Source organism: Falco cherrug, chromosome 5 (assembly GCF_023634085.1).
Source record: "Falco cherrug isolate bFalChe1 chromosome 5, bFalChe1.pri, whole genome shotgun sequence".
Taxonomy (NCBI): domain Eukaryota; kingdom Metazoa; phylum Chordata; class Aves; order Falconiformes; family Falconidae; genus Falco; species Falco cherrug.
Genome location: NC_073701.1, coordinates 28,517,067 through 28,532,152, shown reverse-complemented (window position 1 = coordinate 28,532,152; position 15,086 = coordinate 28,517,067). Strand labels below are relative to the sequence as shown.

At 43.9% G+C, this 15,086-nt stretch overlaps 1 protein-coding gene across 1 annotated transcript; it reads right to left on the bottom strand.

The window, feature by feature from the left end:
• Nucleotides 1-52: 52 nt before the first annotated feature.
• LOC114014723 (uncharacterized) lies at nt 53-14,745 on the bottom strand. The gene is made up of 10 exons (XM_027799372.2): nt 14,164-14,745; nt 12,162-12,253; nt 11,807-11,978; nt 10,356-10,584; nt 9,209-9,765; nt 8,171-8,312; nt 6,787-7,031; nt 5,039-5,202; nt 4,101-4,344; nt 53-3,775 (listed from the first exon to the last, which is right to left on the bottom strand). The coding sequence occupies exons 1-10, from the start codon at nt 14,314-14,316 to the stop codon at nt 3,578-3,580; spliced, it is 2,196 nt and encodes a 731-aa protein (XP_027655173.2). The 5' UTR covers nt 14,317-14,745; the 3' UTR covers nt 53-3,577.
• Between the last annotated feature and the right edge of the window lie 341 nt (nt 14,746-15,086).

The following is a 15,086-nucleotide window of genomic DNA, read 5'->3' as shown; positions in this document are numbered from 1 at the left end:
TTAATAGTGAGAAACACAGTCTATAAATGATTGGAAATACTGTAACACTAAATATGTTTCCAGATATACTGTATGTGAAATTGCAGCAGCACAGGGTGTCTGCAGTGGTCTGTTTTCAGATGGTTAAGCAATGAAGAGAAAGTATATCAGCAGACAAGCTGCTGTTTTATGGTGATTATAAAATAATGATTAATGACATACAATTAAAGTCTGAAAAATAAGTTTAGATTCTGCTCAATCTATTTCATGTACTTCCCATTAATCATTTCATATTCCATTTCCAAATGTTTAAGGACACAAACAGCAGTAGAGTTTAATATCTTTTAAGTTTTAGGCTTGTTTCTCTAAGTCCAGTTAGATTTAAACTCATAACTAGGTACACTGTTGTCCTAACTAGCACATGATTTTGCATAAAAGAGAACTCAAAAAAGAAGAAAAGCAAGCTCTACATTGAAGAAATTCTCCATGTGCTGCCAGGACCCACTTTCCTGCAGTCATGTGCGTGCCCCCTCCCATTTCCATCCAGCTTGGGGGGTAGAGGTGGCAGGCACACCACGCTGCAGCGTGTGCAGCCTGGGCTTACTCTATTAGTCACACAGGACTTGGGCAGTCACCCATGTTCTTGCTGAGCAAATTTCAGCCAACTTTCCCAGATGCTAAACAGCATTTAAACCAAATGACAAAATGCCATTTTTAAAATGCAAAATTGTGCCTCGCAGGTAATTTCCATATATGCAGTAAGTTAGAATTTTTTTCAGACCTTAACTTAAACAAAATGTCAAAGCCTTTACTTGTATTTAGGTTCATCTTTCCTTTTCCTTTTTTTTTCCTTTTTTTCTTTTTTTTTTTTTTTAAAAAAAAACCAACAACCCAAAAATCTCAAGACAGTTCATGCATATTCTGGATCCTAAATTAAGAATACCCCTTTTAGCTATTTTACCTTACAAACCTTAGAAGAGTTTGTAGACATCTGGATGAGAAACTTAACTTTAACTGTTTTTTTGGGGAGAGCTGTGAAGGCATAACCTCTCAGTTATCTCTGGAGGTATGTAGTCTGAGACTTACTGCTAAGAAACTGCTGGCCATTCAAAAGATTTGGCGGAATGTCAAAGGAGCTCCCTTTTATAAGTTTTCTTAATTTTACATATTTTTTTTAAAGAAACTGCTATTATCACTGGTGCCATGTTCCTGCAAAAGGGGTGAATTTTTATAAAACTTACACTTTTTGCCAAGTGATGTGCCAGAAAATGCGTAACATGTCTCTAAGTGTACACAGAATGTCAGGCAACAACATTTAAATTTTGCATCTAGTTTGGTTCTAGGTATTAAAACAAGGTATTGCAAATACTATATTTTAGCACAGTTTTATGTAAAATAAGAACATCCTTTGATACAGCTTTCAATGTTCCAGCAAGTAAATTGTGCCAAGTCCATTCTCCTTTTGTAAATACCCATGTGAAAAGAAGTTACATTTCTGGCTACCCAAAGCTGATAATAAATAGCATTCTCTGTGACACAGCCACTGTATTTTGTATCTCTAATGATATGAGGAAAAGGGACAGCACTTCAGGATGTGAAAAGCATAACCTCCTCCTCCCCTTTGTGAAAGAAGGCACCTCCACTCATCAGAGTAAGATGCACTAAAACCCCTCTTCTCTCCTTTCCTGTTGCAGAAAACTCTCTTGATGGGCCTTATTGTTTCCTTTCGGGGGAGGGGAGAAGGCCATAGCTTGTCCGTGTGAGTGGCTGACACCACATGCTTCAGTAAGGAAAGTCAGTAAAGCACTTAGAAACAGGGGAGGCATGAGTAAGTTACACTGTGGACTCCAGGTGGTAACTATGTTTTTACCCTATAGCCTGAACGGGGAGCTCTTCTTGTTATAGCACTGCTGGCTACCTTGGAGTCTTACACAATTTCTTAAGTGTCAATTTACCAGTTTGCTTGTCGTTGTAACATTCTCCTCCTTTGTTCATGGTGAACAAAAAGTCTGTTTATTCTGACCAGGCACCCTACCGGCCAAGGTATCTGAGTATGTTCCTGACATAAGATTACCTGCTTTTGGAGACTGCCAGCCTGAAAGCTCGTAAGGCAAAACAGACCCCCAAGCCCACCATTGGGTTTGGTGATTCTCCAAAGACATGTAATTTGGAGAACAGACATTTTTCTCATCACAATGCCTAGAAAGGGTGGCTTGTCACCAGAAAAGCATCTTCCTTTTTGCATTTTGGGCTTCTATAAGTCATTCCTCCTCTAGAGGAATGGCCTATGTATTCCAAGGAGTATGTACACCCTGACAGTAGATTGTCTACGCTTACCTGAAGCCTGAGTTGGAGAGTTCCAAACCGTCTTACCAGGTTTTCTGAAACACCTCTCCTGTCACTGGATCCTGCCCTGCCCTCTACAGCAGTCTTGGCAGAGAGTAGCACAACTCTGTCACATGTATGGAGACTTCTCTGTAGATCTCTGCAACTCGTGTGCATGGGACGTTTGCAAGAGTCAGTTGTTAATAATGGAAACTGCAGTGGATAATATACATTGTATTTTAGCATGTACATTTTCATTGCTGCAGGTGTTTGGGTTTTGTTGGGGTTTTTTTTCACATCCATCTGGTGTCCAGCTCTCCTTCCCCATTATTTCATTGACATAACATTGACACGGCAAGGTAAGTCATACAACAGCATCACGTAAACTACAATTCCTATTTTATGTGGTCCATGACCTTAAAGAAATGTGGTCTTTTGGCACTGGTCTGGAAGGAACACAGCAGGACAGAAAGTTCCCAGAATGCAGCAGTGGAAGCCTTTTCAGGCCTGGATTTAATTTCCCTGCAGGCTTGTATTAGCAGGACATAACCTGCGCCTGCGCCTCCACCGCTTCACTTGAGGCACTTATTCCCAGGGCATTTCTCCTGACCTTCGTTCTTGTTCTTCACCTCCTACACTATCATATGGCCTGTGCCCTCACTTAACAAATTCCTTTCTCTGTCATTTACATCTTGAAAGCAGTTGCAACCTGATGCCCCTCTGCCAAGCTATAGGTCTTGTGGCCATTGCATCACTTTCGTAACTCCCAGGTCCTCTGTTGCTCCACTCTGGGTTGCCCCATTACGCTTCCACCAGCCTCAGACTCACTACCCAGCACTACAGGTCCTGACTCCTTGGAGTCCCGTGGAAAGAGCCAGCCCCTTCCAGATGCCTTTGGAGCAAAAAGCTGGCACTGTGGCTTTGTCTCCTATTAAATACCAAAGCAGCTCTTGCTCGCCGAATTGGGTCTGTCGGATGGGTCACTGCACATGCTTAAGTTGGAAGAACAATTTGACAGAGGTGGACTAGAGCAGTAACTCCAGAAAGAAAGGCATGTAAAGGACAGAGCAGTGAAAATGCACTCTGGCTGCAATGAAAGGGAGATTAAAGACCTCTCCAGGAATCATAATTCCACTGGTCACAACTGCATACAAGCACCCAAGCTCCAGCACACTGACTCACACCTACAAGATACAGATCGGGTCTGTGAACTGCTCAAGGGCCTGCTTACCCACTCTGCAGCTTCCTTACGCTAGCACTGATGCCTGCAGCATTAAAGATTCTGTTCTCTGAGATACTGCTGGAGGTCACAGAGGTTTTGGCCACCTTTTTTCATCTTCTGCTGTGAATGGTCTCTGCTCTGGAACACTCCCCCTTTGGCAGCTTGGTGCTGGTTTTGTTGCCTGTCCTGCTCCCGTAATACTTGTTCCAACATTTCCTGCCGTGACTGCATTCTGCTCCTGAGAAAATCCTACATACAAAGAAAGACATTACAATAGTACAGCCAGCTTTCATGCTGAATTTCTTCTGCAGTTATCATTGGCAGAAGTCAGAAATTGGTATAATCTATGGAAGTTCATTCCTTGCATGCAGAAGTACTCCTGTGGCAGAGAAGGAGAATTTTACTTCCCATCTTTCATTCTTTATACATGTGTCAAAAAATGTTACCCTTTGTTTATTTATTTCTGAATGATATACTTATATTGGATATAAATCAGGTGAAAGACAAATACTCTGGATGGCGCCAGTGCTGCAAACATGGTAGTCAGGAAAAACATTTCTGGAATTGCCCTTACCAGCCTTTCTTTCTCTTGTTCAGAGCTCCTTTCATTGTGTTCTGCCTGCAACTCCTCTCTCTGCAAACGCTGTGTCTTCAAGAACTGTAGCCTCTGACTTGCCTTCCTCTTCTCTAGCAAGAAGGATTCCTTCCTGCTCCTCTCTGCCCCAGCAGCCTGGAGCAGTGCCATGTGCTGCAAAGCCCTGTCTTTGTGCTCCAGCTGTTTCTCCAGCCCTTGCAATGTTCTCTGACACAACTTCTGCCTGTTTCCAAAACAAAATTTCTCAAATTTCTCAGAACGAAAGAGCAAAAAATGAAAAAGACAGTGCATAAGACACAAAGCAGATATCCTGGCGATCTGCACTCAATATTCCAGTACTCTTTCTTAGGTTATGACGGTTAAACCTGTGTCCTAAACAGAGGTGGCAAAAACCCCAAATGAGCTGGTGCCCGATGTCAGCTAACTGCAGTCATCTGTTCACCTGACTACATCACCTAGTGTGGCCCTGGAGACCAGGAACCAGGGAACTGGATTATCCAGGCAGGGCTGTAGGGCTGATCTGGACAGCTGCGTGGTGATGTGTGCCACCCACACATGGTAGAGCCACAGGGCCAACAGAAGGGGGTGGGTAGGGCAAGGGGGCAAGGACCTGCTAAGCTTCAGTGGACTGTGGGGCCAGGGCCAGGGAAAAGAGATTTGGGAGGCATAAGGACTTTGGGTCTGAGGACAAGACTGAAGGGAATTTGCCCTTGGAGGTAATGCTAAAGGTCCATGTGGGTACTTGCCCATACCTCAAGATCAATTTTATTCCCATTAGTAAACCACTGTGACCGCTCTGCAGAGACTAGCGTAAGGCACAACATGTGATGTTCAGAGACTGAATGAGAGCACCAGGGAGTAGACATTACCAGCCTTCCGACATCTACTACAAAAAACAGTTAGCTCCCAGGTATCACCTCTGGTTGCCCCTGCGCAGCTGGCGTCGAATGCCATCTGCCTCTTGCTGCTGCTTCTTCTTCAGCTGCCTATGTTCCTCTTGCCACCTTTTGTGCTCCATCTCGGCTCTGTTGAAGTCCATCTCTTTCCGTCTCTCCTGAGATGCACCATTAAGGATTGATTTCTAAGAGAAAAAAAACCAAACGGAACCCTTAATCTCATCAGTATATTTTTCTAATGTAAACTGTAAACCTACAAAACCAGAACAACTTAGTCTTCTAATGTCACTCTTGAGCTCTGGAAGCCACACTGGCTCATGAACGTTATAGCGTCACTTCCCATCTGTGCACATGCTGAGTGTGATGCTAAAACCTGTACAAAATATTAGGCTTAACCAACAAAGGGGTGCCTGAAAATCCAATTTTTAGAGCTCTTTATAGGTCAGTAGGCTGTGTTGTTCTGGTTGTTCTGGTGTTGAGCCAATGCTTAAAACTTCCAGTCTTTGTAAAGTCAGCTTCTGGATTGGATAGAAAATACAGGTTCTGACCACATATGGTATTACAGATTGCTTGTGAGATTTTACGAGAAATATCTGCCTCCTCCTGGCCAAACACAAAATCTTCCTGGAGTTCTGTGCAGGCGTACTAACTCTCCACTAACTGTTGTCAGAGATCTCTACCCACGGTCAAGCAGTCTTTGTTTTCTTCAATAGCAGCTGCATTTCTGTGCTGGGCAGTGTTCCTAAGTTGCACTTTTTAGTGCAGTGTGCTGTGTAAAGAGATGAAGGAGCACCTACAAGGCTTCTTTTCACAGCCATAGTGAAATACTGCTTTTGTACTTGCAGTGCCCTGTATGAGGGAAGGAGCAGGGAAACATCACCAAAACTCAGACATGCATTCCAGTTTACATTGCTAGAGCTGTTAGGGGCTGGAACAGAGTTTCCACAAAACATTTTCCTCTCTCAAATGCATTCTCCCTTCTCCTGTTCCCCCCATCTGCAATTAGCATGTTCCTGCCATTAACTGCACTGCAAACAGAATGTCTCCTTCCAGTTCTTTCCTGAGGACACCTCTAATACCACAAGCTGGAAAACACTGTGGGACCTTCAAATAATCCCTGCTGGTCTCGTGTAGCATTTTGACTGATTTCTCTTAACCTATTGATCTGTATGGCTTCCTAGGAACAGTAAACACCTTTGTTCTCCAATGTATTGCTATTCTTTGCGAAAACTGTACCTTGTGGGTGGTTTATGTTTAATGACATACAGAGGGAGAGATCAAAAAAATGAATCGAAGGCGGTTTATAGGTGGGAAGTGAGCAAATGTTGTTTTCCAGCAAGTAAAGGACCAGCCTAAGGATCAGGAGACTTGAAGTTCCACCCCAGCCCTGACAGGCACTCTGCTATGGGATTCAGCTGACTACCTAGACTTTCTCTTTTTTAGCTTTCGATTATCTGTAAAAGAGGAGTAGATTTTTTGCTATCTAATAGAGCTGGCTGAGAGGTTTATTTATAGAACATTAGATCTAAAATAAAAAACTCTTATAAAAAATGATGAGCTCAAATACTAGAAGTGCCGTTCCTGTACAACACTGATTCTCAAGTGGAAACCTTATGTTTCTATTTATGCATAGCCATTATTCTACATAGTCATAATTTTTGTTGCAGTAAAAACCTTTGAGAAAGAGATCAAAGGAGAGTATATTCTCACATGGCATAAACAAATCATTTGATCCTAATAGCTAAATCTAGTTTGGACCAAATACTTACTGTAATGCTTTTGTCTTTTAAAAGATTTAGAGGATTTGTGGATCTCCTAGTCTGCACATTGGAGGCACTGAGTGGTCTCTGTGCACGTAGAGCTGATTTGATGGTCAGGCTGTCTTTCTCTAGTGATTGATTCACTTGGTCAAAGAAGCTTTGGCGCCTGAAAGGAACCAAAGCACTGGTTCCGAGGGAAGAGCTCCTTTGGGAATGCTGGATTGGAGCTTCTGTTGCTCTGGACTCAAAAAGACCTTTCAAATAAATCAGGGCAGGGACATAAGAGGTTATAGGCAGCTTATAAAAAGAACACCTTTTTTTTTTTTAAAAAAAAAAGGTTTTCTCATATAAAAAATATTCAAACATGACTTTTATAACATTCTTCTCTGAGGAAGTGGGACATTTTTAGTCTCCATAAAACATGCCCCAGCTTTCAAAAAATAAGTCTGCCATTGCAATCAAGCAAGAGTTTTGCCTAGTAACACAAGATCACCGACTGTACTTACAGCTACCTCGGCTAAGGGATTGCTTACATGGTATTTCGCAGACAGACATAAGCTGCTTCTGCCAATGCTCTGAGACAGGAGAAGTTAGTTTGGGCACAACACTGTGTTAGCAGAGCTTTTGGGTAACTGAGAACATGAGCAGAGTTTGCTTGCACCTTTCTGCTAAAGACAGCATGGACCTGAGTGGCAGTTGTTGCACGGAATGATGCTGGAACACCAGCTGGGAGGAAATGTGCACTCCTGTTTCATTTTTCATTCTCCCTCTACTGGCAGTGACACAGAGCAAAGCAGTAACAGAGAAAGCTTTAGGCTTTCAGAGTCATCACTTAAATGTCTGTAATTCTCACAAAATAGCTTAAATGAGAACAGCAACAATTGATTAAAATCATGATCCATCCCCTTTTGGATCATAAGGGAACAAAAGTTTACTCAATGACATTATAAAGCAATCAATTTCAGCACAGATAAGAGAAGGAGTGTTTTGCAGAACAGTCCCAGTGAGATCTTTCTGGTATAGGCAGTCATAGTTAATGCTACAGATTATTTTTTAAAGTAAGGAAATTGTATAATAAATAATATTTATAGTGAGCATTACAAGGAAGGTTAAGAAAACCCAAAAGCTGCTACTGCAGTAGCTGTAAAAGCCCCAAGCCCCCAATGCCTCTGAAAATATTTTCATCTTGAGAAACTTCAACTTCTCAAGCCATACTACCATTAATACCTACATATAATACTATGTAATGGTGACTATATTCACAGCATGGCATTATGGTGTCTTCTTTTGAAACATCAAGAACTATGGCAGCAGATTTTAGACATGATGGCCTGCAGCACTGATACTGTGTGACAAGTGTTATGTTTGGATAGAAGAGCTACAATTTTAATACCTTGCTGGTGTTTAAAATTAACCTTGGTTTCAGCATCTTGTTGTCTGCTGTCTGCTTCTTCCTTGTGGACTACCTCCACTAACCAGCTATCTGTGTTGACAGCAGCATCAACCATAGTGTGAGCAATCTCTCTCTGAGGACTCTAGAAATAACAAGAAATGCAATCGTAATCCAGATCTGATAAGGAAAAGGTTAGTTTCATGAATTTACATTGTAAGATAAGTTGCAACTGAAATTTAAGAAAGAATAACAGCTCTGGGGGAGTTCTTTACTAAAGAAACAACTCTTAAGTAGAGTAATTTCTGATCACTTTGAGGGTTTCTCTACATCTTCAAATGACCTAAAACTGGCAGTACTTCTGCTTGGAAGGGTCCAAGCTGGTACAAAAGAGATCAGGCCAGAGGAGCTCTGGTTGAAAGACAGTCACCTTTCTGGCACATGCCAGAAATCAGGATTCTAACCCTCGCAGGCCAATGGAGAAAAGCCTGGCAGTATCTGGTGCACATTAACCTCCACCTTTCTGATCCTCATCCAGTACCCTGCTCACAAGCAGTAAATCAACTACCGAGGATCACAAAAGCCTCTTTTGGTCTTTGACTGCGAGAGATGACGCCTTTAAGAGGGTGGAGAAATATCTTAATAGAATTATGCCAGGGACTGCCTTGATATGGAGCAATCCTTACTGTAATCCATATCTGGTCTAAAGTCTTCTGTCTGACACTTTTTCCTGCCTCTATCTCCTTCACGCAGAGGTAAGATGTAGAGGAACTGGGCTACGCAACACTTTCATATTCTGCATCCATGGAAGAGGTACTAGGAGTCTGCTCCTATGACAACTTCTCTTTCCCCAGTCAAAAGATCAGAAAGACAGCACAGAGCAACGTCTCTCCATTCTTTAGCAGGCATACCTAAAAGCCAGGCCCAAAACCTCCAGTAATTTTTTGGCACCAAGAGCAGAAAACCTGAGGTAACGAAGCAGACATTATACAAATAGCAGACCACGTGTTAACAGAAGAGCCAGGGTGAAGCACTTTTTACCTTCTTAGGTTCTGTAAGCTCATTGTCCTCTTCCAAACAAGACTGAACATATTTTGGAACATCTTCTGTCTTCAATCTCTTATCTTCCTTTTTCTCTTCCTCTCTGGAAACACTTTCTGGAGATGAAATCCTCATTTCAGACAGTTGCTCTTCTATTTTCTTGCTGAGCTCTTCTTTAGTCAGGCTCGATCCTGGGATGAAGGCGTCTTCCTGCTGCATTTTGCATGTGTGTTCCCAGGCTGCAAGGCAGCAATGGGGAAGCAAGGTACACCTACAACTGCACTTAGCACATGGCTGAGTCAAATACAGACCCCTTGACCAGCAGTCCAGGTCTGAGTGACCTTGTCTGTAATGGCCTGAGGCTCTATAACCCGGTGTCACAACATATGGGTAATCCAAGCTTGACTCTACCAACATCTGCCTGGCTGCTAGAGGCATCTGCAGTTCTAGGATGATGCGTTCACTTAAGGGCAGAGGAATCTGCAGAGCTTGGTCAGAAGACACCTCCTTAGTCTGCCCATTCCAGAAATTCACAAGCACTACCCTTCTGTTGTATGCTGTGCATATTAGGAGGGGGGGGGGGGGGGAAAAGGAGGCAAAGAATGTATTAGCATGTTAACCTGTGTGATTTATCTCTTAGAAAGCAGGAGATAAAAGTAACAGCTTATGTTTCAGACAGTTATGTAACAACTTCCATGACTTTTTCTTTATAGGTTTAAAATTTGACCTTCTTTTGAACTTCCTATGAAGACACAGCAGATAGCAGAATTCTTGCTTGTCACAGCGAGCCAGGATTTTGCCCTGCAAAAGCTGGACACCAGACTAACAGATAGGCAGGTGAATACTCATGAGGGCCAGGAACATTTTTTTCCTTGCGCTGGGAGGATGTTTCCCCTCCCCCCCCCCCCCCCAACTTTTTAGGAAGTTTCCACTCACAGAACAAAGCAAAGGCTAATTTTGTGAGGTGCATTAATTCTTAATTCTAGCACTTTAAAAACACAGGCTTAGTGCCAACAACAAAAAAAGATCATGAAGAGAGCCCAGGCAGCAAGTGGTGAATCCTCCATGACTGAGACTGTCCTCTTTTCTCTACAGTGACCAGCAACTGTGGCAAGTCTAGGACTATTAAGAATACCAATACCCGTACCTAAATGTGCCTCCTTGTTCTCCATAACCTTTAGCACAGTGCCTGGGCCAAAACGTTCAGCTCTAGCCTCCCATGGTGCCAAGACCCTGTCTCCCGGAGCAAGAGGCTGTTGCCTGGCATCGTCATAGTGGAGAATGTCGTAGAGAGGCGTTTCCTGCAAGCAGAGCTGTACCTTGCCTTTCAGACTGCGGCTTTTGTCAAACTCAATTAAAAAGCGTTCCCTGGAGGCCTACAAAAGTAAAACATGCGGTTTGCAAGACAGACATCTGGGTCCAATTAACAGCCAAACATAAACGCTAAGAAGGAAGTGGCAGAAATCCCAGGAAGCAGAACGTGATCTGGGAATGCAGCTTTCCTCTTCTACCAGGTTTCTCACTGTGTCCATATTGGATTTTAAAAGTAATTGAAAAGCGGGGCTTACGGGGCTGACAGCCTTTCCCTTCCTTTCATTATGGACTTAGATTTTAGTATGAACACAATTAGTACCCTAAGGCAGAACTTTACCAGGAAAACCTCCCATCAGAAAAAGAGTAGCCCAAAAAAATTGCTATGTATGATGCAGTTTGTTACATAGTAATCAAAATGATAACAAACTAGTAAAATGTGGTAACTGTCATGAGTTTAAATGTTTTATTTTAAGCCTTCAGCAATGGATGTGGGGGAAGCTCTATTGCTTAACAACATGGCTTCGTGGTAGATTTGGCAGTCCTGGGTTAATGGTTGAACTTGACAACATCAAAGGTCTTTTCCAACCTAAATTATTCTATGATTCTACTGAAATCTCAGCCTTCTCTTCAGCTCTATGAGTGCACTTACACAAACAATGCCGTCAGCTAATGTCACTTATGCTTTTAGCTGTCCTGATCTGTTCCATCCCGCACTGGAGCTTACAGCCGTCCTCACCTATACTGGCATCACTATTTATTTAACTAACTTGCAAACTGCAAAATGAACTGGATTTTTAAAGAAAGCCTGCAGGGGGTGGATTTTCTGTCTGGCATTCAAAATCATCTCACAAATCCCAGGCGCATAGAGGGAAGAGGACAAGGAAAGCTCTCAGTTTGGTAAGGAGGAGGTGGTCCCTGGAGGCAGACATTTTGGATTACTATTATGCTTTTTAGCTAATTAACTTTGCCGCTAGACTGCGCAGAAGTAGACAATAGGGATAAGGGACTTGTTTTGTTTGATTGTCTCTGAATGACAGCCTACTATACTACTATAACTACTAAAATGGATCGCGCTCCAGGCTGCTTTTGCTCACAGTAAACAGCCAGTCATCCTCAGGCTGGGATGAAATGGGATGTGGGGAGACAACAGCGGTTATGAAGTGCACTGTCTCACAGGAGAGCCACCCCACAGCAAGGGCATGGGACTGACGAGGCATGGGAAGAACAGGGAAAAGACACACAGATCCTCTTACAGCACAGTTCCCAATAAACAGCTACTGTTACCTCTTGGGCAATGTGGCCCAGGTAGTAATGGCCATCAGCTTCTCTCCTTGCCAACACACGAGCCCCCCTCACGAGACTAGAAGCCTCTGGGGATGAATCAATGAAATTCCTTTTTGCTAAGGATATCAAGGGCATACAAAGGGAATCTGGGTTCCACGCACAAACAGGAAAGCTGTGGAAAACAAAAATACAAGAAGTAATGAAGACCTTGGCAACAGAACTTCTGCAACTTGCTGCAACAGAAACAAACTAAATCCACATGTGACACCCGCCCCACCACACAATAACTGCCTTTGTTTCCTAGCTTTTTTCTTCTCTGCATTTCCAGTGACTCACCTATAGATTTTGAACTTACTCTGTTACTGGACATCTTGGCAGCAGAGAGCCACAGGGATCTTTATTAGCTGTGTGACAACACTGGGCATATAAGTTAGACCTGGAGCTTCCCTGGAGGGAGAAAGGTGGAGATGGAAGCAGAAGATAAGCATGATTTTTGAACAATTAAATCCTTAAACAGGAATATTATTTATAAAATTTAAATTTACTTTCCAGTATATTACATCTCTCTTTGTTTTAAATCTTCCATCATATCTTGCGATAATATGCTGTTTATCTGTAAGCTCATCACAAATGGTTTTAAGAAATCAAGCTTGGAAAGAAATATTAAAAATACAAAATACAAGAACTATATGATAAAAAAAACCCCTTGTGCTTCCGCTGCTTTCTATTCAGCTGCTAGATATGTAGCAGGTATAGCAATGTTTCTTCAGTTGTGGTGGGATATGTTGTTCAAAAGACAATGGGTCATTTCAAGTATACATAAAGCTATAGTAGATATCCATTTTAGTCCATCTCTGATCCTATCATCATTTTATTCTACCGTGTAGGAGGCACTAGGTGTGTGATTCTTCAGAACAGTTTTACTTTCTTACTAATTCTTATGACTTTTATAGTAAAGAGCTTTGAACCTGGAAAATACACCAGTTTCTCAGGACAAGGCACAGCTTGGAGAATGGAGAAGCAGAATGGAAACAGGGTAGGGGTTCTGGAGCTGCCTCTCGCATCCCCAGGTGCAGGTGCTCAGTGATGATGCAGGCATATCAACCCTGCTGGCTTCCTCCCAGTCTGTCTCCCTGTGACTCTCAAACAGTAGCTTATGGTCAGCCAGTGGTCATCTGTGTATTCCTTCTTGTACCCTGCTTCTTACGCAGCTTTCCAAAATCCCCAGGCAAGCAAGAGCTGTAAGGTCAACGAAATGATCTGAAATCAAGGAAGAATGAAGGTGGGGATTGAGTCTAGGAAGACAAAATTGCCTCTGCAGGTCAAAGCCAGCAGTGGAGACATCTGGCCTGAGTAGGATGGAAAATGTGAAATATCTGAGAAAATGCCATGGGGAACAATATGCCAGGGACTACAAGGGAGAAAGACAAAATGCAAGGGAGTTGGGAGGTGGAGTCGACAACAAAACTATGAACCTTATATTAAAGTGTTAAGCTTTTATGGAAAAAGATAAACTCATGTTGCATTAATCATGTGTTAAGTAAAAACAGCGGTTGAATGGTTTGCTGCTATTCTCTGTGAACTGTTGCTGAAAATGCATTAGGGCTGTTACGAGACTCAGAAGAGCAGGAAACTTAAAATCCCTTAAGTACAAGGGCATCCACAGGGTAGACAAGCAAAAGCTCTACTGTTTCAGCTGACGATGTCATATGTTTGGGATGTTAACAGATTCAGAAGATTTTGTTATTTATTTAAAATACAGAATTTGACCACCCTCACCTAAGAGTAAACCAACACTGAAGTCTGTGAATTGGGATATGTTGTAAGCAAAGCTGTACAGTCACCTAGCTAAGAAATGTAAAATCAAAGCAAGGCATTTGTTTTTTCCTTCGGGATCTTCACTTTTACCTGTCAGAAACACTTCTTTTCAAGTGCTGGTCTGTGAAGTTCAATAAAATCGCTTTACAGGGCAAGCTTTTCCCTGCAAAAGTAAATGGAGCTAGACCAAGACATACCCAAATTTGACTCCAAGTGTTGGCAATGATGCCTTTTGCTCAGGGGCTATGTGAAGTGCTGTCTTTCTTCACAAGCAGAGATTTAAGGTACAAGTAACATACAATTAAAGGGTGTTTTCCCTTTTTCCAGCTCAGGATGTCAGGTACAGCCTGTCACAGAGATGCCAAACCTATTTTAAATCTTCATCCACAGACTGCTTTGTTCACTAGCTGCCAGGCTAAACAAGGTTACTCTTCCAGAGGGTCACCGAAACTCTTCCCCATTTCTGCTTTTGAAGTGTCATCCCATAAAGATTCAGGAGGAACTGATGAGTGTGCACTAATTTTATATTAGCGGCATACCTTTCCAGGAGCAGTAGGGAGGAGCCTGATTGCTTGAAAGGACCCCCCCGATTGCTTGGCTGCTTTCTCCGTTATGTTTTGCATGTTTCTTTCATGAGCACCTGAATCTCTCAGAAGACACGCAACATGTACTGGATATGACTCGTTCTCCATAAGAAGTTGGCAGGTTTCCTCTGACTCTTGCTCTGGGAGTCAGTGATCAGACGCACCGACTGGCAGGCTGGGTCTTCAAACGCCACAGCCCAGCCGCTCCAGCTTTCGTGCCATTCCCAAGCCACAGGGACCGGACCCGGCTGCTGCTGCAGCGACGCTCCCGGGGCGAACGCCTGCCTGGGCAGCTGCAGCGCTCCGCCACCTGCGGCGGGGAGGAGGAAGAAGAAAAGCCCACTCACACGTGCAGGTCCTTGCTAACCTGGGAAGTTTGTGGAGAGGGTGGGACAGGCGTGAAATTCTTTATTGGGCATTTGTGTGTCCGCCGCTGCACTGCCTGTGGGGTGGCCGGCCCGCAGCGGGGCCTCGCCTGGGCCCCCCGGCTAGCGCCCTCCCGCCCCCCGCCCGCCTCGCCTAGCCAGGGACGCCACAACGTCGCAGCAGGCCGAGGCTCCGCACCAGCTGCTCCTCCAGGAACGTCCCCGCCGCGGGGGAGAGCCTTCGGGCCCGCGGCGCGGCGCCGCCACGGCGGGAGGGACGCAGCCCGGACGGCTCCGGCCGCACCGCGCGCGTGCCCCGTTGCCAGGCAATCAGGTGGGCTGGACCACGTGGGCCGCCGAAGGGAGAACAGAGAGGCAGCTTATTTCTTTACCCCCTTCCCTAAACACGAGCAGCCGGCGTCGCCTTCGTCCCCGTTGCCAAACGAGCGGCTTGGCTCGGGAGGCGGCCCGCTCCCTCCTGTGCGCCCTCCGCGGGGGACGCCAACTTTTGAG

What these genes read in the sequence shown, in the direction of transcription:
- LOC114014723 (XM_027799372.2), bottom strand. Translation starts at nt 14,316, where the DNA reads ATGGAGAACGAGTCATATCCAGTACATGTTGCGTGTCTTCTGAGAGAT. An exon ending in CCAAGATGTCCAGTAACAGA is followed by an intron (nt 11,979 to 12,161) that starts GTAAGTTCAAAA and finishes TGTTTTCCACAG; the next exon opens with CTTTCCTGTTTGTGCGTGGA. An exon ending in AACAAGAGAAAGAAAGGCTG is followed by an intron (nt 3,776 to 4,100) that starts GTAAGGGCAATT and finishes CTTTGTATGTAG; the next exon opens with GATTTTCTCAGGAGCAGAAT.